This window comes from Oncorhynchus gorbuscha, linkage group LG17 (assembly GCF_021184085.1).
Source record: "Oncorhynchus gorbuscha isolate QuinsamMale2020 ecotype Even-year linkage group LG17, OgorEven_v1.0, whole genome shotgun sequence".
In the NCBI taxonomy this organism is placed as follows: domain Eukaryota; kingdom Metazoa; phylum Chordata; class Actinopteri; order Salmoniformes; family Salmonidae; genus Oncorhynchus; species Oncorhynchus gorbuscha.
Genome location: NC_060189.1, coordinates 54,589,282 through 54,610,196, shown reverse-complemented (window position 1 = coordinate 54,610,196; position 20,915 = coordinate 54,589,282). Strand labels below are relative to the sequence as shown.

Sequence of the window (20,915 nt, the reverse complement as noted above, 5' to 3'; positions counted from 1 at the left end):
AGGGGAGACATAAAAGTATGTTATAGAATTGTCCCAAAGCACACCTGGAAGTATAGTTACAGTATAATGGAGCAGAGGAATTATGGCTGGGCCCTGGTCAAAAGAAGTGCACTGTATATAGGGAATAGACCAAGACTATAAATTAGCAGCTATCTGTGCCCCGGCGGGTAGTGTAGATGCCCGCCTCATGCCCCTTGCCCTGCACCCGGAACATTCCGCTCCAGCGAGCAGCCAGTGAGTCGCCCTATCTGGAGAGAGAGGGCACAGATGTGGTTTCACATCTGCCCTAGCATCATGTAGGGGGGGTGAGAAGACGTTTATATTGTCGTATTCACTCAAACATCAAGTACCATGCAGTATAGTCACTTAGCTATCTGTATATCTCAGAGTTAAAGCTCAAGTAGGAAGAGGGAACTGTCCAATTGACTCAGACAGGCAGGCTCAAGGGAATGTACAGTAGCTAGCTGGTGTAGATATGCAAGGCAAAAATCCATAGTGCCTCTTGTAAACCATCTCATGTTAATACAGGCCAAGTCAGTGAAACGAGCCATCAAGCAGACAGTTGCTCTTTTTCTTTTTATATTCAGAACCTTACATCACAGTCACATGTATCTCAAAGAAAGCCATCCAGCTGCATACTAGTGTTTTAGATTAGAGCGTCCACTGGGACATCCAGTCAGACTGTGTTAAAAGTGTTGTTAGTTCGATGGCAGCAGGCGGATATCTACCAGAGCTTAGATCATAACCACACCTTCCAACCTCCTTAAAGCTTTATAACAGTGCTTTAGAAGAGCCACTATCAGGCTTTGTGAGTGTTGCTAGTTCTAGCAGGCAGATATCTATCTTCCAGGGCTTATCTCATGTGACATGGTTGGTAGTTCTAGCAGGCAGATATCTATCTTCCAGAGCTTATCTCCTGGGACATGGTTGGTAGTTCTAGCAGGCAGATATCTATCTTCCAGAGCTTATCTCCTGGGACATGGTTGATAGTTCTAGCAGGCAGATATCTATCTTCCAGGGCGTATCTCCTGGGACCTCCATGTCAGAGCACAGTGACCATGTGAGCTGCTATAACATATTTTTAAAACGGGTTGTTTGGACCCCGGAAGCCGATTGGTTGATAGCAGGGAGTTATAGCACCACAATCCCCAAATTATCCAGGTAATGCCTGTTAACAGTTCCATTAGATTGATCAATGTGCATCCACTTTCCCACAGCCCCAGCAGTCAATTTATAATCTTAATCTCCCGTGGAAAAAAGTGTCTAGACAGTATTTCACCATGCTACCAGGCTAGCGTTTGGTTTGCAACCGTTGGGATTTGTCTAAACCTTGCTGTCTGCCTCTGACCTCCGGAACAATGTTGCACTTTTTTATGATCTCCACTGTTCCATGCATATCAACGTGATGTGACTTCTCTGATCCACGCCAATTCATTTATCAGGATCATTAATGGATATATGCAAAGAATTGGCAATGTAAACGAAGGTAAAACAAATGAAAGTGCACATAGTTGGCTGTCATTTCAGCTGCTTGGTGTGATTTAGTGGGCTAGCTAGCAAAGGACAAGTAGCTCGCATGCATAGATAATGTGGTTGTTTAGCAACAAAACCGATGCGTAGCGCAACTATGGGGCAAAACAGATGGGTTGGTATAGATTGTTTTATTTGATTTATTACATTTTGCATTGTCTATATGCACACACACAGGATTCTACACACTCACTGACACTCCAACACACATAACATGCTCACACTTTTATGCTGACTATATATACACACACACACACACACACACACACACACACACACACACACACACACACACACACACACACACACACACACACACACACACACACACACACACACACACACACACACACACACACACACACACACACACACACACACACACACACACACACACACACACACACACTCATATATCCTGATGCCTAGTCACCTTACCCCTACACATACAGTGAGGCAAAAAAGTATTTAGTCAGCCACCAATTGTGCAAGTTCTCCCTCTTAAAAAGATGAGAGAGGCCTGTAATTTTCATCTTCGGTACACGTCAACTATGACAGACAAAATGAAGAAAAAAAAAACCAGAAGATCACATTTATTTGCAAATTATGGTGGAAAATAATTATTTGGTCAATAACAAAAGTTTATCTCAATACTTTGTTATATACCCTTTGTTGGCAATGACAGAGGTCAAACATTTTCTGTAAGTCTTCACAAGGTTTTCACACACTGTTGCTGGTATTTTGGCCCATTCCTCCATGCAGATCTCCTCTACAGCAGTGATGTTTTGGGGCTGTTGCTGGGCAACACGGACTTTCAACTCCCTCCAAAGATTTTCTATGGGGTTGAGATCTGGAGACTGGCTACGCCAATCCAGGACCTTGAAATGCTTCTTACGAAGCCACTCCTTCGTTGCCCGGGCGGTGTGTTTGGGATCATTGTCATGCTGAAAGACCCAGCCACGTTTCATCTTCAATGCCCTTGCTGATGGAAGGAGGTTTTCACTCAAAATCTCACGATACATGGCCCCATTCATTCTTTCCTTTACACGGATCAGTCGTCCTGGTCCCTTTGCAGAAAAACAGCCCCAAAGCATGATGTTTCCACCCCCATGCTTCACAGTAGGTATGGTGTTTTTTGGATGCAACTCAGCATTCTTTGTCCTCCAAACACGACGAGTTGAGTTTTTACCAAAAAGTTATATTTTGGTTTCATCTGACCATATGAAATTCTCCCAATCTTCTTTTGGATTATCCAAATGCTCTCTAGCAAATTTCAGACGGGCCTGGACATGTACTGGCTTAAGCAGGGGGACATGTCTGGCACTGCAGGATTTCAAATCAAATCACATTTGATTTGTCACATACACATGGTTAGCAGATGTTAATGCGAGTGTATCGAAATGCTTGTGCTTCTAGTTCCGACAATGCAGTAATAACCAACAAGTAATCTAACTAACAATTCCAAAACTACTGTCTTATACACACAAGTGTAAGGGGATAAAGAATATGTACATAAAGATATATGAATTAGTGATGGTACAGAGCGGCATAGGCAAGATACAGTAGATGGTATCGAGTACAGTATATACATATGAGATGAGTATGTAAACAAAGTGGCATAGTTAAAGTGGCTAGTGATACATGTATTACATAAAGATGCAGTAGATGATATAGAGTACAGTATATACGTATACATATGAGATTAATAATGTAGGGTATGTAAACATTATATTAGGTAGCATTGTTTAAAGTGGCTAGTGATATATTTTACATAATTTCCCATCAATTCCCATTATTAAAGTGGCTGGAGTTGAGTCAGTGTGTTGGCAGCAGCCACTCAATGTTAGTGGTGGCTGTTTTACAGTCTGATGGCCTTGAGATAGAAGCTGTTTTTCAGTCTCTCGGTCCCAGCTTTACTGACCTCGCCTTCTGGATGATAGCGGGGTGAACAGGCAGTGGCTCGGGTGGTTGTTGTCCTTGATGATCTTTATGGCCTTCCTGTAACATCGGGTGGTGTAGGTGTCCTGGAGGGTAGGTAGTTTGCCCCCGGTGATGCGTTGTGCAGACCTCACTACCCTCTGGAGAGCCTTACGGTTGTGGGCGGAGCAGTTGCCGTACCAGGCGGTGATACAGCCCGCCAGGATGCTCTCGATTGTGCATCTGTAGAAGTTTGTGAGTGCTTTTGGTGACAAGCCAAATTTCTTCAGCCTCCTGAGGTTGAAGAGGCGCTGCTGCGCCTTATTCACAATGCTGTCTGTGTGGGTGGACCAATTCAGTTTGTCTGTGATGTGTATGCCGGGGAACTTAAAACTTGCTACCCTCTCCACTACTGTTCCATCGATGTGGATAGGGGGGTGTTCCCTCTGCTGTTTCCTGAAGTCCACAATCATCTCCTTAGTTTTGTTGACACCAGAAAAGATTTGAGTCCCTGGCGGCGTAGTGTGTTACTGATTGTAGGCTTTGTTACTTTGGTCCCAGCTCTCTGCAGGTCATTCACTAGGTGTGGTTCTGGGATTTTTGCTCACCGTTCTTGTGATCATTTTGACCCCATGGGATGAGATCTTGTGTGGATCCCCAGATCGAGGGAGATTATCAGTGGTCTTTTATGGTGTCCTTTGACAGCTCTTTGGTCTTGGCCATAGTGGAGTTTGGAGTGTGACTGTTTGAGGTTGTGGACGGGTGTCTTTTATATTGATAACAAATTCAAACAGGTGCCATTAATACAGGTAAAGAGTGGAGGACAGAGGAGCCTCTTAAAGAAGAAGTTACAGGTCTGTGAGAGCCAGAAATTTTGCTTGTTTGTAGGTGACCAAATACTTATTTTCCACCATAATTTGCAAACAAATTCATTAAAAATCCTACAATGTGATTTTCTGTTTTTTTTGTTTCTAATTATGTCTGTCATAGTTGAAGTGTACCTATGATGAAAATTACAGGCCTCTCTCATCTTTTTAAGTGGGAGAACTTGCACAATTGGTGTCTGACTAAATACTAAATCCCTGCACATTGTAAATGTGGTATTGGAACTGACCCTGGATATAACTTCTTACTTTCTCGTGTCCTTATGTCTTCTTATTATTTCTCGTGTGTTTTTGTTCTACCTTGATCTTTTTAGTGCAACATTGATATTGATTACTGCATTGTTGGGTTTGGAGTTTGCAATAAAGGCATTTCACTGTACTTGTGCACGTGACATTAAAACTTGAAATATGTAAATGAGATTTTGTCTCTGATGTTTATTGAAAACATAAATATATTTGCACAAAGAGCACTTGTTGTCTCTCAAAATACGTCATTACTGTTGTTGGTTAGCTAGCCAGCAATTTTTTGGGGCATATTAGCATAGACGTGACATCTGTCAAAACAAGTCATGGTATCAAGAAAAATATCAAACTAGCTGAAACGAACCACCTACGACTCCACACATTGCAGCTTCTTGTCATTGTCTCTAGCTATCTGGCCATCCAGAATCACAACAACACACGGCCTTCTGCCCCATTGAAGCACACGCATAATTTTTGTGACGTTGTCAGCTAACCCTTCTATAGCTGCATGCCAGTGATTTGTTTTGCATCACTACCCACTGCAAACAGAATGGATAGAATGAACAACCAGCCCATTTGGCGAGCAACTTCAGAATCTCAGAACTAACCACTGACTTTTGCCCGCACTATTTTGTATGGTGGAAAAATTAATTTACAAATTTACTCAATACAACAACATTTCTGAAAACATGTTGTTCATCTTTTTTTATATGTGGACAACCACATGTAGGAATTACTCCCATCTAAGGTCTGTAACTCCCATCTAAGGGTTGTAACTCCCTCCTAAGGGCTGTAACTCCCATCTAAGGGCTGTAACTCCCATCTAAGGGCTGTAACTCCCTCCTAAGGGCTGTAACTCCCATCTAAGGGTTGTAGCTCCCTCCTAAGGGCTGTAACTCCCATCTAAGGGTTGTAACTACCATCTAAGGGCTGTAACTCCCTCCTAAGGGCTGTAACTCCCATCTAAGGGCTGTAACTACCATATAATGGCTGTAACTCCCATCTAAGGGCTGTAACTCCCATCTAAGGGTTGTAACTACCATATAAGGGCTGTAACTCCCTCCCAAGGGCTGTAACTCCCATCTAAGGGCTGTAACTACCATATAATGGCTGTAACTCCCATCTAAGGCCTGTAACTCCCATCTAAAGGCTGTAAATCCCATATAAGGGCTGTAACTCCCTCCCAAGGGCTGTAACTCCCATCTAATATAATAATAATAATAATAATATATGCCATTTAGCAGACGCTTTTATCCAAAGCGACTTACAGTCATGTGTGCATACATTCTACGTATGGGTGGTCCCGGGGATCGAACCCACTACCCTGGCGTTACAAACGCCATGCTCTACCAACTGAGCTACACAGGGCTGTAACTCCCATCTAAGGGTTGTAACTCCCTCCTAAGGGTTGTAACTCCCCCCTAAGGGTTGTAACTCCCCCCTAAGGGCTGTAACTCCCATCTAAGGGCTGTAACTCCCATCTAAGGGCAGAAACTCCCATCTAAGGGCTGTAACTCCCATCTAAGGGTTGTATCTCCCTCCTAAGGGCCATATCACCTCCACCCTACCTGACACCCTAGACCCACTCCAATTTGCTTACCGCCCAAATAGGTCCACAGACGATGCAATCTCAACCACACTGCACACTGCCCTAACCCACCTGGACAAGAGGAATACCTATGTGAGAATGCTGTTCATCGACTACAGCTTGGCATTCAACACCATAGTACCCTCCAAGCTCGTCATCAAGCTCGAGACCCTGGGCCTCGACCCCGCCCTGTGCAACTGGGTACTGGACTTCCTGACGGGCCGCCCCCAGGTGGTGAGGGTAGGCAACAACATCTCCTCCCCGCTGATCCTCAACACGGGGCCCCACAAGGGTGCGTTCTGAGCCCTCTCCTGTACTCCCTGTTCACCCACGACTGCGTGGCCACGCACGCCTCCAACTCAATCATCAAGTTTGCGGACGACACAACAGTGGTAGGCTTGATTACCAACAACGACGAGACGGCCTACAGGGAGGAGGTGAGGGCCCTTGGAGTGTGGTGTCAGGAAAATAACCTCACACTCAACGTCAACAAAACTAAGGAGATGATTGTGGACTTCAGGAAACAGCAGAGGGAACACCCCCTATCCACATCGATGGAACAGTAGTGGAGAGGGTAGCTAGTTTTAAGTTCCTCGGCATACACATCACAGACAAACTGAATTGGTCCACTCACACTGACAGCGTCGTGAAGAAGGCGCAGCAGCGCCTATTCAACCTCAGGAGGCTGAAGAAATTCGGCTTGTCACCAAAAGCACTCACAAACTTCTACAGATGCACAATCGAGAGCATCCTGGCGGGCTGTATCACCGCCTGGTACGGCAACTGCTCCGCCCTCAACCGTAAGGCTCTCCAGAGGGTAGTGAGGACTGCACAACGCATCACCGGGGGCAAACTACCTGCCCTCCAGGACACCTACACCACCCGTTGTTACAGGAAGGCCATAAAGATCATCAAGGACATCAACCACCCGAACCACTGCCTGTTCACCCCGCTATCATCCAGAAGGCGAGGTCAGTACAGGTGCATCAAAGCTGGGACCGAGAGACTGAAAAACAGCTTCTATCTCAAGGCCATCAGACTGTTAAATAGCCACCACTAACATTGAGTGGCTGCTGCCAACACACTGTCATTGACACTGACCCAACTCCAGCCATTTTAATAATGGGAATTGATGGGAAATGATGTAAATATATCACTAGCCACTTTAAACAATGCTACCTTATATAATGTTACTTACCCTACATTATTCATCTCATATGCATATGTATATACTGTACTCTACAACATCGACTGCATCCTTATGTAACACATGTATCACTAGCCACTTTAACTATGCCACTTTGTTTACTTTGTCTACACACTCATCTCATATGTATATACTGTACTCGATACCATCTACTGTATGCTGCTCTGTACCATCACTCATTCATATATCCTTATGTACATGTTCCTTATCCCCTTACACTGTGTATAAGACAGTAGTTTTGGAATTGTTAGTTAGATTACTTGTTGGTTATCACTGCATTGTCGGAACTAGAAGCACAAGCATTTCGCTACACTCGCATTAACATCTGCTAACCATGTGTATGTGACAAATAAAATTTGATTTGATTTGATTTGATTTAACTACCATCTAAGGGTTGTAACTCCCTCCTAAGGGCTGTAACTCCCACCTAAGGGCTGTAACTCCCATCTAAGGGCTGTAACTCCCATCTAAGGGCTGTAACTCCCATCTAAGGGTTGTAACTACCATCTAAGGGCTGTAACTACCATCTAAGGGCTGTAACTCCCATCTAAGGGCTGTAACTCCTATCTAAGGGCTGTAACTCCCATCTAAGGGTTGTAACTCCCATCTAAGGGTTGTAACTCCCTCCTAAGGGCTGTAACTCCCAACTAAGGGCTGAAACTACCATCTAAGGGCTGTAACTCCCTCCTAAGGGCTGTAACTACCATCTAAGGGCTGTAACTACCATATAAGGGCTGTAACTCCCATCTAAGGGCTGTAACTCCCATCTAAGGGCTGTAACTACCATCTAAGGGCTGTAACTACCATCTAAGGGCTGTAACTCCCATCTAAGGGCTGTAACTCCCATCTAAGGGCTGTAACTCCCATCTAAGGGTTGTAACTCCCATCTAAGGGCTGTAACTCCCATCTAAGGGCTGTAACTCCCTCCTAAGGGCTGTAACTCCCATCGAATGGCTGTAACTCCCTCCTAAGGGCTGTAACTCCCATCTAAGGGTTGTAACTACCATCTAAGGGCTGTAACTACCATCTAAGGGCTGTAACTCCCATCTAAGTGCTGTAACTCCCATCTAAGGGTTGTAACTCCCATCTAAGGGCTGTAACTCCCATCTAAGGGCTGTAACTCCCTCCTAAGGGCTGTAACTCCCATCTAATGGCTGTAACTCCCTCCTAAGGGCTGTAACTCCCATCTAAGGGCTGTCACTCCCATCTAAGGGCTGTAACTACCATCTAAGGGCTGTAACTCCCATCTAAGGGCTGTAACTTCCTCCTAAGATCTGTAACTCCCATCTAAGGGTTGTAACTACAATCTAAGGGCTGTAACTACCATCTAAGGGCTGTAACTCCCATCTAAGGGTTGTGACTACCATCTAAGGGCTGTAACTACCATCTAAGGGCTGTAACTCCCATCTAAGGGCTGTAACTCCCATCTAAGGGTTGTAACTCCCATCTAAGGGCTGTAACTACCATCTAAGGGCTGTAACTCCCATCTCAGGGCTGTAACTACCATCTAAGGGCTGTAACTACCATCTAAGGGCTGTAACTACCATCTAAGGGTTGTAACTCCCATCTAAGGGCTGTCACTCCCATCTAAGGGCTGTAACTACCATCTAAGGGCTATAACTCCCATCTAAGGGCTGTAACTAATTTGTAATTTGTAAGTCGCTCTGGATAAGAGCGTCTGCTAAATGACTTAAATGTAAATGTAAATGTAAATCCCTCCTAAGGGCTCTAACTCCCATCTAAGGGTTGCAACTACCATCTAAGGGCTGTAACTACCATCTAAGGGCTGTAACTCCCATCTAAGGGTTGAGACTACCATCTAAGGGCTGTAACTACCATCTAAGGGCTGTAACTCCCATCTAAGGGTTGTGACTACCATCTAAGGGCTGTAACTCCCATCTAAGGGTTGTAACTCCCATCTAAGGGCTGTAACTACCATCTAAGGGCTGTAACTCCCATCTAAGGGTTGTGACTACCATCTAAGGGCTGTCACTCCCATCTAAGGGCTGTAACTAACATCTAAGGGCTGTGACTACCATCTAAGGGCTGTAACTACCATCTATGGGCTGTAACTCCCATCTAAGGGCTGTGACTCCCTCCTAAGGGCTGTAACTCCCATCTAAGGGCTGTGATTACCATCTAAGGGCTGTAACTCCCATCTATGGGCTTTGCCTCGGGAGTTATCGTATGACAATCCCCAGGTTCTCATGCCTTATTTCTTACTGGAGATCCTGTCAGGCCTGTCCAGCACCTTGTCACAGGCCACTCACTCAATTGCCCTGATACAGAGGGTTGAGTCACTCTGTGTGTGAGTGTGTGTATGTGTTTGTGTGTGTAAGACACAACCAGGGTTGTATGAGTCAGCAAGCCAGTGTGGCCACATTCATGACAACCAATAAAGTGCAGGGGCCAGAGAGACAGCAGACACCCACATGACCAACTCAGACACACACAATCGCACACCATTCAAAACCAATTTAAATCCTTAGTGCTCATCACTTTTCCCCAAAACATAGATTGCCGGTCACAACATCCAGCTTTTATTGTCACATCTTGTATTCTTCCACAATGGATTGATACACGCCTGTAAATACACTAGAGGAAAAAGCCTACATCCCAAATGACACCCTATTCACTATATGGTGAACTACTTTTGACATAGGGCTCTGATCAAAAGTTGTTCACTATAGTGAAAAGGTTGCCATTTGGGATGTAGGCTAATACACTAAGGCTGTTTTTACAGAGACAGCCCAATTCTGATATTTTTTTTCCAGCTATTGGTCTTTCGACCAATCTCTTCCGATCTTTCCACATCAGATCTTTTTCAGAGCTGATCGGATTGGTCAAAAAGACCAAATTAAATCAAATCACATTTGATTTAACACGTGCTTCATAAACAACAGGTGTGGACTAACAGTGAAATGCTTACTTACGGGCCCATCCTAACAATGCAGAGAGAAAGATTTAGAACATAATAGAACAAATAATAACACAAGGAATAAATCCACAATGAGTAACAATAACAAGCTATATACACGGGATACCAGTACCAAGTTGACGGGTAGGGATACGAGGTAATTGAGATAGATATGTACAATTCGGTAGGGGTAAAGTGACTAGGCAACAGGATAGATAATACGCAGTAGCAGCAGTGTATGTGATGAGCCAAAAAAAGTTAGTCTAGGTAGCTGTTAACTATTTAACTATTTAGCAGTCTTGTGGCTTAGGGGTAGAAGCTGTTCAGGGTTCTATTGGTTCCAGACTTGGTGCATTGGTACCACTTGCAGTGCGGTTGCAGAGAGAACAGTCTATGACTTGGGTGGCTGGAGTCTTTGACATTCAGGGCCTCCTTCTGACACCGCCTGATATAGAGGTGATGGACGGCAGGGAGCTCGGTGGGCCCCATTGTTGAGGGTCAGCGTGGCGGAGGTGTTTGTCTACTCTCAGCACCTGGGGGCGGCCTGTCAGGAAGTCCAGGATCCAGTTGCAGGGGGAGGTGTCATTAGCTTAGTGATTGAACGGTGAGCTGTAGTCAATGAACAGCCTTCTCACATAGGTTAATTTTGTCCAGGTGGGAGAGGGCAGTGTGGAGTGCAATAGAGATTGCATCATCTGTGGATCTGTTGAGGCGGTATGCAAATTGGAGTGGGTCCAGGGTATCTGGGACGATGGCGTTAATGTTAGCCATGACCAAGCGTTTAAAGCATTTCATGGCTACAGATGTGAGTGCTACGGGGCGATAGTCATTTAGACAGGTTGCCTTGCCGTTCTCGGGCACAGGGTCTATGGTGGTCTGCTTGAAAAATGCAGGTATCACAGACTGGGACAGGGAGAGGTTGAAAATATCAGTGAAGACACTTGCTAGCTGGTCAGCGATAAGTGAAGAAAAGGCCAGAATTGTGCTGCCTGTGTAAACGTAGCCAAAGTGTATCCAGATAATTGACACCAATTCCGGAGTCCCCAAGGGTTTCTCTGGCATTTACACTTAGAATTGTACACCAAATAGGGGTCAAGTGGTTAAAGGTATCTTCTAGCCAACAACACATTACTGTTCAGTATTACAATTGGTCTATTTAGCAGTCTTGTGGCTTAGGGGTAGAAGCTGTTCAGGGTTCTATTGAGACTTGGTGCATTGGTTGCAGTGCGGTTGCAGAGAGAACAGTCTATGACTTGGGTGGCTGGAGCTCTGTTAGAAGAGATCCTCCAAAACATTATGTTCTTATCAGCTGTAGGATGGGAAATGTACTCTCAAACAAACATTGAGACACAGAGGAGTGGGAGGGATTGATATATTATACTGTTTTAATTGCTAAAATCATCAGTCCTTGTTTGCCGTGAGTCCTCAATCAGTGAAGATGTCAGGTAAACAATAACCACCCCCACATCCTATAAAGCAGATAATACCACAGTCAGTCAGTCAGTCAGTTCATCCATCCATCCATCCATCCATCCATCCATCCATCCATCCATCCATCCATCCATCCATCCATCCATCCATCCATCCATCCATCCATCCATCCATCCATCCATCCATCCATCCATCCATACATCCATACATCCATCTATTTATATATCTATTTATCTATCTATCTATCTATCTATCTATCTATCTATCTATCTATCTATCTATCTATCTATCTATCTATCTATCTATCTATCTATCTATCTATCTATCTATCTATCTATCTATCTATCTATCTACGTATCTATCTATTCACATGTTCAATATCATCAACCTAGCAGATCTGATTAACAAAATAAACTTTAAAGTCACTGAAAGGAAGATCACTATAATGCCCTGAATGCTGAGAGTTACAGAAGAGCGAGAGACAGAGACAGAGAGAGACAGTGAGAGAGAGAGAGAGAGAGAGAGAGAGAGACAGAGACAGAGACAGAGAGAGAGAGAGAGAGAGAGAGAGAGAGAGAGAGAGAGAGAGAGAGAGAGAGAGAGTTCCGCACTACAGAAACCTGACTTCTCAAAAAACACCCCCACCACTAACAGCAGCACATCTCCCTCTCGACACAGGACCTTAACTGTCAGTGCTGAATAGTACAAGGAGAGAGATGAAGTTGAGTGACAGCAGTCAAGAAGGTGCTTCTTAGTGACCTCAGTATGTTTGGCTGACCATGGTGTTCATTTGCACTACCATAGCTGGGATTTGGTTTGATTTCCTGCATGGGACACTAAACATAATTACATGTTCAACTGTTAATCACTTTTGCGCAACAACGTCTGCTAAACAACCATATTATATGATATTATCAGATTACAGATTGAACAGGCTCCCTCCAGTGTGCTCTCCCTACGATGTCTGATTCCTGCATTGGACACATGTATAAATATGACTAGGTGTTGAACTGTAAATCGTTTAGGATGAATGTGCATATCATCATTACCATATATGACAGTTTAAATAGGTTTCCTCCAGCGTGCTCTCTCTCTGCGTGGTGTAGACCGCCTGCGTGTGTCGCCCGCTGGTTGGCACGGTAATGCCCAGTGGGGCGTAGGAACACTCGCTGTTTACCTCGAAGATCATTTAGTAATCCCCACAGGGCAGGCACGTACAGAACGGCAGTGCACGTAAAACAGCGCATGTTAAACTAAACCACATGGGGATGGATTGGAGGACAATACCAAACGCGCGTGTGTGTGTGTGTGTGTGTGTGTGTGTGTGTGTGTGTGTGTGTGTGTGTGTGTGTGTGTGTGTGTGCGTGCGTGCGTGCGTGCGTGTGTGTGTGTGTGTGTCCCAGTGAGGGCAGATAGACAGACACACAGTAGACACACCACATGGGTTCTGGTGACATTCATGTCAGATTGTCCGACAGAGGATTTGGAGATTTAGACTCTTTGTTCTATGTTAATGACTCACGAGGCTGGGCTGAAGAAGCCTAGCTGTTTGCGTTTATCAGTGATTTAGACTCTTTGTTCTATGTTAATGACTCACGAGGCTGGGCTGAAGAAGCCTAGCTGTTTGCGTTTATCAGTGATTTAAACTCTTTGTTCTAAGTTAATGACTCACTGGGCTGGGCTGAAAAAAGCCTATCAGTGTTTATCAGTGTTCCCCAAACCTCTCCTCGGGAACACACAGCCATGTAGCTATACTTATTTGATGTGCTTCAGCACTGGTAGCACTTGATTAGTTGAATAAGGTTCCAATTGTGGAATAAATGAAATAAGTGGAAAGGGCTGGGAGTAGGCTGACTCCAGGAGAGGTTTGGAAAAGCCTGGTGTATATGAGTTACTCGCCAAAATATAGTGACTGCCTGCCTAAATGTCCGCAGGGGGACACGAATGAGTCCAAGCATGAAATCTACAGTGAAATATTAAAAGCTCTGCTTTCTAAAAATCCAACTCCCAAAACTCCAGTCTGCCTGTAACATCCTCTCCCTCAGACTGCCATTTTGTAAGCCGTCCAGCAACGACATGCATTCAAAAAAACAGATCCTATAAAGAGCCCAAATGGAGGTCATTCAATTTTGAGAAGCAGGACAAAAGTCTTACAAGGCGAACTTCCAGCAGAGCAGAATGAGATGTGAGATGCTTTCCAAACATCCCTTTCTTCTCGTGTTGTCAGGAATCCCGTGAAAGTACAAGAGTGTATATAGCCTCGTTGTTATTTTATTGTGTTACTTACATTTTTTAAACTTTTGTTTATTTAGTATATATTTTCTTCAACTCTATTTTCTTCAAACTGCATTGCTGGTTAAGGGCTTGTAAGTAAGCATTTCACAGTAAGGTCCACACCTGTTGTATTAAGCATTTCACAGTAAGGTCCACACCTGTTGTATTCAGCATTTCACAGTAAGGTCCACACCTGTTGTATTCAGCATTTCACAGTAAGGTCCACACCTGTTGTATTCAGCATTTCACAGTAAGGTCCACACCTGTTGTATTTGGCGCATGTGACAAATACAATTTTATTTTATTTGAGTGCTAAAAATGGAATCCACTACTTCTCCTGGCAGTACTGCCCTCCAGGTCACCTCTCTCTCCTCTCCCAACCCTGGTATGACAGAGAGCTTTATAGTGGAATACTACCTCTAAAATGGTGCCTACCAGGGCTTACCCCTACCCTCTTCACCATGCCCCTTGCCACCAACTCTACAACCCTGTCTGATGCCGCTTCAATGGTTTCTGACCGTTTGCTCATGTTGCTCCACATTGCCATAGTACAGGACAAGGGTCTGCTCTAGAGGGAAGCTAGCACCCCTCACGGACCACAATGCCCAGCACAGTGCCAGCTTTGCAAACAGTGGGCTAGGTACCCAACTGAAATGTCTCCCTTGATGAAGATCTATCTGGCCAGCAAAACATAGACAGACTTTCCCATAAATGTTTCATTTGCAAGTACATAGCTTGCCCTACACAGTGTGCAAAGAGTCCCCTTCGCCATTCAAGTGAAGTGACAAACCCACAGGGGAAAGTAAAGTGCTCCAACATGGAATGGCTGCTATGCAGGCCTAGAGTAATGAAGATGAGGGAGAACAGTGTTTAAAGCCTAGACCCCTCAACCAAAAATAAGCATCTGACCTATATATCCTCAGGATTCTAATTACACATATAATCTGAGTCCCAGATGGCACCCTATTCCCTAAATAGTGCACTACTTTTGACCAGGGTCCAAAAGTAGTGTACAATGTAAGGAATAAATAGGTGCCATCTGGGACTCAGATTATATGTGTAATTAGAATCCCGAGGATATATAGGTCAGATGCATATTCTTGGTTGAGGGGTCTAGGCTTTAAACACTATAAACCCTGTAGAAAACTCTCCAGTCTCCTTGGACTCTGAGCTGACACTAAACCAATACACATTGCAGTGTGTGCCAGTCAGGGACATGGCAACAGGCATGGCCTGCATCCCAAATGGTACCCGATAGCCTAAATAGTGTACCACTTTTGACCGCTTACGGTGCCGTTCGGGACACAGCCATGATATCAATAATTCAATACAGGGGGTTGCCAGCGGAGGACCATTACTATCACAGACACATCACACGAGAATAGTGCATTGCGTTGTTAAATAATGTAGGTTGAACGACGGTTCATGTACGGGGCCTTTGAATGAGAAGACTTGTGTTGGTGGTTGGTGATGCACGGCTTGAGTGGGATTAGACTTTGCAGCAATTGCATTACCTCTGTGGAGTTGTACTGTGCTTAGTTGAGAAGGACTCAGTGAAGGAATGAGAGCCGGAGAGAGTATTGAAGTGGGAAGAGAGTATTGAAGTGGGCGGGCTAGAGATATCCTTAGAGAGAGAGAGAGTATTGAAGAGGGAAGAGAGTATTGAAGTGGGAGGGCTAGAGATATCCTTAGAGAGAGAGAGAGAGTAGCTATTGAAAGGGGGAGTCCAGCCCGCTTACCACAAATAAGATATTGCAACATGCCGTGTGTTTTGTAGCGATGAATGGTCCCGACGGTTTGCTCTGTAGCATAGCTGTTTGTCAAGCCTGACATAATGTCAATTAACATGGCCCTGTGACGTGGGTAGACTGTCAAACTTGTTACACATGAACCAAAATGACATCTGAACACTGCACTTGGCTTAACCAAACATATGTGTATCAGACATGTGTAACCTGCTCTCTAGATGGTAAGTAGACTTGGGTATGTGCTTGAGTTGTATCAACATGAAAAAGGCTTTTGTTGTATCTATCAATGTTTCATACCATGTTTCGTGGACACACGTGTATGTATCAGAGAGAGAGAGAGAGAGAGAGAGAGAGAGAGAGAGAGAGAGAGAGAGAGAGAGAGAGAGAGAGAGAGAGAGAGAGAGAGAGAGAGAGAGAGAGAGAGAGAGAGAGAGAGAGAGAGAGAGAGAGAGAGACAGAGAGAGAGAGAGAGAGAGAGAGAGAGAGAGAGAGAGAGAGAGAGAGAGAGAGAGAGAGAGAGAGAGAGAGAGAGAGAGAGAGAGACAGACAGAGAGAGAGAGAGAGAGAGAGAGAGAGAGAGAGAGAGAGAGAGAGAGAGAGAGAGAGAGAGAGAGAGAGAGAGAGAGAGAGAGATATATTAAAGCCCTAATATTTGACCAAATCCAACACACCAGCCTCTCCAGCATGTTGTATTACATAACAAATGACAGTGGCTGGCTGGGACCATAATTGCACTATAAAGATTGTTTCTATGTGAGAAAGCTTATGTTATAACTTGATCTACAAATACCTTCACTTTCACATCCAATAGCACTTAGTGTTTAAGCGTTAATAACTGTCAATCATATAAGGTGTCAATCATATAAGGTGTTACATATATATATAGAATTCTGCTCATTCGGATTGCATGCAAATATACAATTTCTTTTGATAATTCAAGCAGCTTTTTCTTTGATCTCGGCCCAGAAATTCCATGAGATTTCTCGATTACGGCACCTGTTACTGAGAGAGAGAAGAGAAATCCTTGTCAGGATCAGATCAGCACACTGAGCAGAACGATCGAATTCCTGAGAAACGGGGATTTGAGAAATACGCAGGCAGTTTATAGGGTCTACATTTAATACAGACAGAAATCGAATTCACTTATCACGAATACGAAACTGCACGTGCATCATGATCGTACCGTTTCTGACTGATTTGTTGAGCAATGGCCAAAATCCCTCGCGGAAGGATCACCACATGTATGTTTGTCGAGATAAAACATCATGAATAGATGACTCTCTTAGAGGCTTTTGTACTTGATATGATTCTTATATCTATGTGCCTGTAGCCCAATCCCAGAATGTGAGAGGAAAATCCACTCCGTATTGAACGCTTCCAGTGTTTTAGGGTCATATAGCCTATTTGCGAACCACTCAAATCATTGGCGCACTCAAAGCACCTAACATAAATCAAACAGTTCGGGAACTTCAACAATCAGTGTGAGTAAATCAAGCCGCGTAATGTTGGCTGCTGCCGAACTCCCTTACCTTAGCAACACAGCTATTTCCCACGCGAAGAATCCCCATACAGCTACAAAGTGCAGCCTTTTCCGCGTCATCTCAAGATTTGAGTTGCATATACATGTACCCGGGAACGCCTCAACTGCCTCTGTTCGCCACTTATGGTAAGACTCTTGACTTTCAGCACCGTGGACAGTGCTCCAACTGATGTCGACACAATCCAACACGCGGCAGGCTCGTGGCGCACGGTAAACGCAAACGCATAACAGTTTCGGAATCCCACATAATACTAATCTACTTCACTACTCATAACTGGACAGGTTTTACCGACCTAGCAACGACACCAACAAGAGAGCATAGTATATTCTGAAATACGACTCTAAAGTAGGAATACCAGTAATTTGGGGTAGCGCTCGGAGGCTGAACAGATTCTTGTCACATTCACAACATCTCAGCGGTCTTGAAGAGCGGGGGCATAGAGAGCCCGCCCCAGACGCGCGCGGGCACCGGTGACTGACAGCGCATTATTCCACTCGCTCCTATAAATGTTCCAGCAGAGCCACGCTAAAGCTTCAATTAGACAAGCACTGATGTGGAACGTCATTACTGCATGAGCATCCCCCATCTCTCTCTCTCTCGCTCTGTTTCATTGACATATTACAGCACGAATTTGTTGTCATTTATTAGATGTTACTTGTCGAGTTGCTGTCCAGATCAGCCTCATGTGTAAGCTATAGCAGCCATAGCTTACACATTTGTTTAACATTTTATTTAACCTTTATTTAACCAGGTAGGCTAGTTGAGAACAAGTTCTCATTTGCAACTGCGACCTGGCCAAGATAAAGCGTAGCAATTCGACACATACAACAACACAGAGTTACACATGGAATACAATACAATACAGTAGAACAAAAGAAAACAAAAAGTATATACAGTGAGTGCAAATGAGGTAAGATAAGGGAGTTAGGGCAATAAATATGCCATGGTGTCTAAGTAATTACAATATAGCAATTAAACATGGTAGATGTGCAGAAGATGAATGTGCAAGTAGAGATACTGGGGTGCAAAGGAGCAAGATAAATAAATACATTCTGTATGGGGATGAGGTAGGTAGATAGATGGGCTATGTACAGGTGCAGTGATCTGTGAGCTGCTCTGACAGCTGGTGCTTAAAGCTAGTGAGGGAGATATGAGTCTCCCTGCTGGAGTGCGTGCTACGAGTGGGTGCTGCTATGGTGGCCAGAGAGCTGAGATAAGATGGGGCTTTACCTAGCAGAGACTTGTAGATAACCTGTAGCCAGTGGGTTTGGCAACGCGTATTAAGCGAGGGCCAACCAACGAAAGCGTACAGGTCGCAATGGTGGGTAGTGTATGGGGCTTTGGTGACAAAACGGATGGCACTGTGATAGACTGCATCCAGTTTGTTGAGTAGAGTGTTTGAGACTATTTTATAGATGACATCACCGAAGTCGAGGATCGGTAGGATGGTCAGTTTTACAAGGGTATGTTGGCAGCATGAGTGAAGGATGCTTTGTTGAGATATAGGAAGCCAATTCTAGATTTGATTTTGAATTGAAGATGCTTAATGTGAGTCTGGAAGGAGAGTTTACAGTCTAACCAGACACCTAGGTATTTGTAGTTGTCCACGTATTCTAAGTCAGAGCCGTCCAGAGTAGTGATGCTGGACAGGTGAGCAGCTGCGGGCAGTGATCGGTTGAATAGCATGCATTTAGTTTACCCTGCGTTTAAGAGCAGTTGGAGGCCACAGAAGGAGAGTTGTATGGCATTGACACTCGTCTGGAGGTTAGTTAACACAGTGTCCAAAGAGGGGCCAGAAGAATACAGAATGGCGTTGTCTGTGTAGAGGTGTACCAGAGAATCACCAGCATCAAGAGCAACATCATTGATGTATACAGAGAAGAGAGTTGGCCCAATGATTGAACCCTGTGGCACCCCCATAGAGACAGCCAGAGGTCCGGACAACAGGCCCTCCGATTTGACACACTGAACTCTATCAGAGAAGTAGTTGGTAAACCAGGCGAGGCAATCATTTGCGAAACCAAGGCTGTCGAGTCTGCCAGTAAGAATGTGGTGATTGACAGAGTCGAAAGCCTTGGCCAGTTCGATGAATACGGCTGCACAGTAATGTCTCTTATCGATGGCGGTTATGATGTCGTTTAGGACCTTGAGCGTGGCTAAGGTGCACCCATGACCAGCTCTGAAACCAGATTGCATAGCGGAGAAGGTACGGTGGGATTCGAAATGGTTGGTAATCTGTTTGTTAACTTGGCTTTCGAAGACCTTAGAAAGACAGGGTAGGATAGATATAGGTCTGTAGCAGTATGGGTCTAGAGTGTCACCCACTTTGAAGAGGGGGATGACCGCGGCAGCTTTCCAATCTCTGGGAATCTCAGACTATACGAAAGAGAGGTTGAACAGGCTGGTAATAGGAATTGCAACAATTTCGGCAGATCATTTTTAGAAAGAGAGGGTCCAGATTGTCTAGCCCAGGTGATTTGTAGGGGTCCAAATTTTGCAGCTCTTTCAGAACATCAGCTCTCTGGATTTGGGTAAAATATAAATGGTTGGGGCTTTAGCGGGTTGCTGTGGAGGGTGCCGGGCAGTTGACCAGGGTAGGGGTAGCCAGGTGGAAAGCATGGCCAGCCGTAGAGAAATGCTTATTGAAATTCTCAATTATAGTGGATTTATCGGTGGTGACAGTGTTTCCTAGCCTCAGAGCAGTGGACAGCTGGGAGGAGGTGCTCTTATTCTCCATGGACTTTACAGTGTCCCAGAACTTTTTTGAGTTAGTACTACAGGATGCAAATTTCTGTTTTAAAAAGCTAGCCTTAGCTTTCCTAACTGTCTGTGTATATTTGTTCCTAACCTCCCTGAAAAGTTACATATAACGGGGGCTATTCGATGCTAATGCAGAACACCAAAGGATGTTTTTGTGCTGGTCAAGGGCAGACAGGTCTGGAGTGAACCAAGGACTATATCTATTCCTAGTTTTTTAAAAAAAAATTGAATGGGGCATGCTGAGATGGTGAGGAAGGCACTTTTAAAGAATAGCCAGGCATCATCTACTGACGGGATGAGGTCAATGTCATTCCAGGATACCCCGGCCAGGTCAATTAGAAAGGCCTGCTCGCAGAAGTGTTTTAAGGAGCGTTTGACAGTGACGAGTGGAGGCCGTTTGACCGCTGACCCATTACGGATGCAGGCAATGAGGCAGTGATCGCTGAGATCTTGGTTGAAAACAGCAGAGGTGTATTTGGAGGGTGAGTTAGTTAGGATGACATCTATGAGGGTGCCCGTGTTTATTTGGAGTTGTACCTGGTAGGTTCATTGATAAATTGTGTGAGATTGAGGGCATCACGCTTGGATTGTAGGATGGCCGGGGTGTTAAGCATGTCCCAGTTTAGGTCACCTAGTAGCACGAGCTCAGAAGATAGATGGGGGGCAATCAATTCACATATGGTATCGAGGGCACAGCTGGGGGCAGAGGGAGGTCTATAGCAAGCGGCAACAGTAAGAGACTTGTTTCTGGAAAGGTGCATTTTTAGAAGTAGAAGCTCAAATTGTTTGGGTACAGACTTGGATAGTAATACAGAACTCTGCAGGCTATCTTTGCAGTAGATTGCAACACTGCCCCCGTTGGCAGTTCTATCTTG

At 44.7% G+C, this 20,915-nt stretch overlaps 1 protein-coding gene across 1 annotated transcript in view; it reads right to left on the bottom strand.

Annotated features, from left to right (window-relative positions):
- LOC124001182 (glycine receptor subunit alpha-3-like) overlaps positions 1–17,768 on the bottom strand; it is a 109,148-nt gene extending 91,380 nt beyond the window's left edge. The window contains exon 1 of the mRNA XM_046307786.1: positions 17,269–17,768. Coding sequence (XP_046163742.1) covers positions 17,269–17,339 — 71 coding nt within the window. The 5' untranslated portion in view covers positions 17,340–17,768. The remainder of the gene's footprint in view (positions 1–17,268) is intronic.
- Between the last annotated feature and the right edge of the window lie 3,147 nt (positions 17,769–20,915).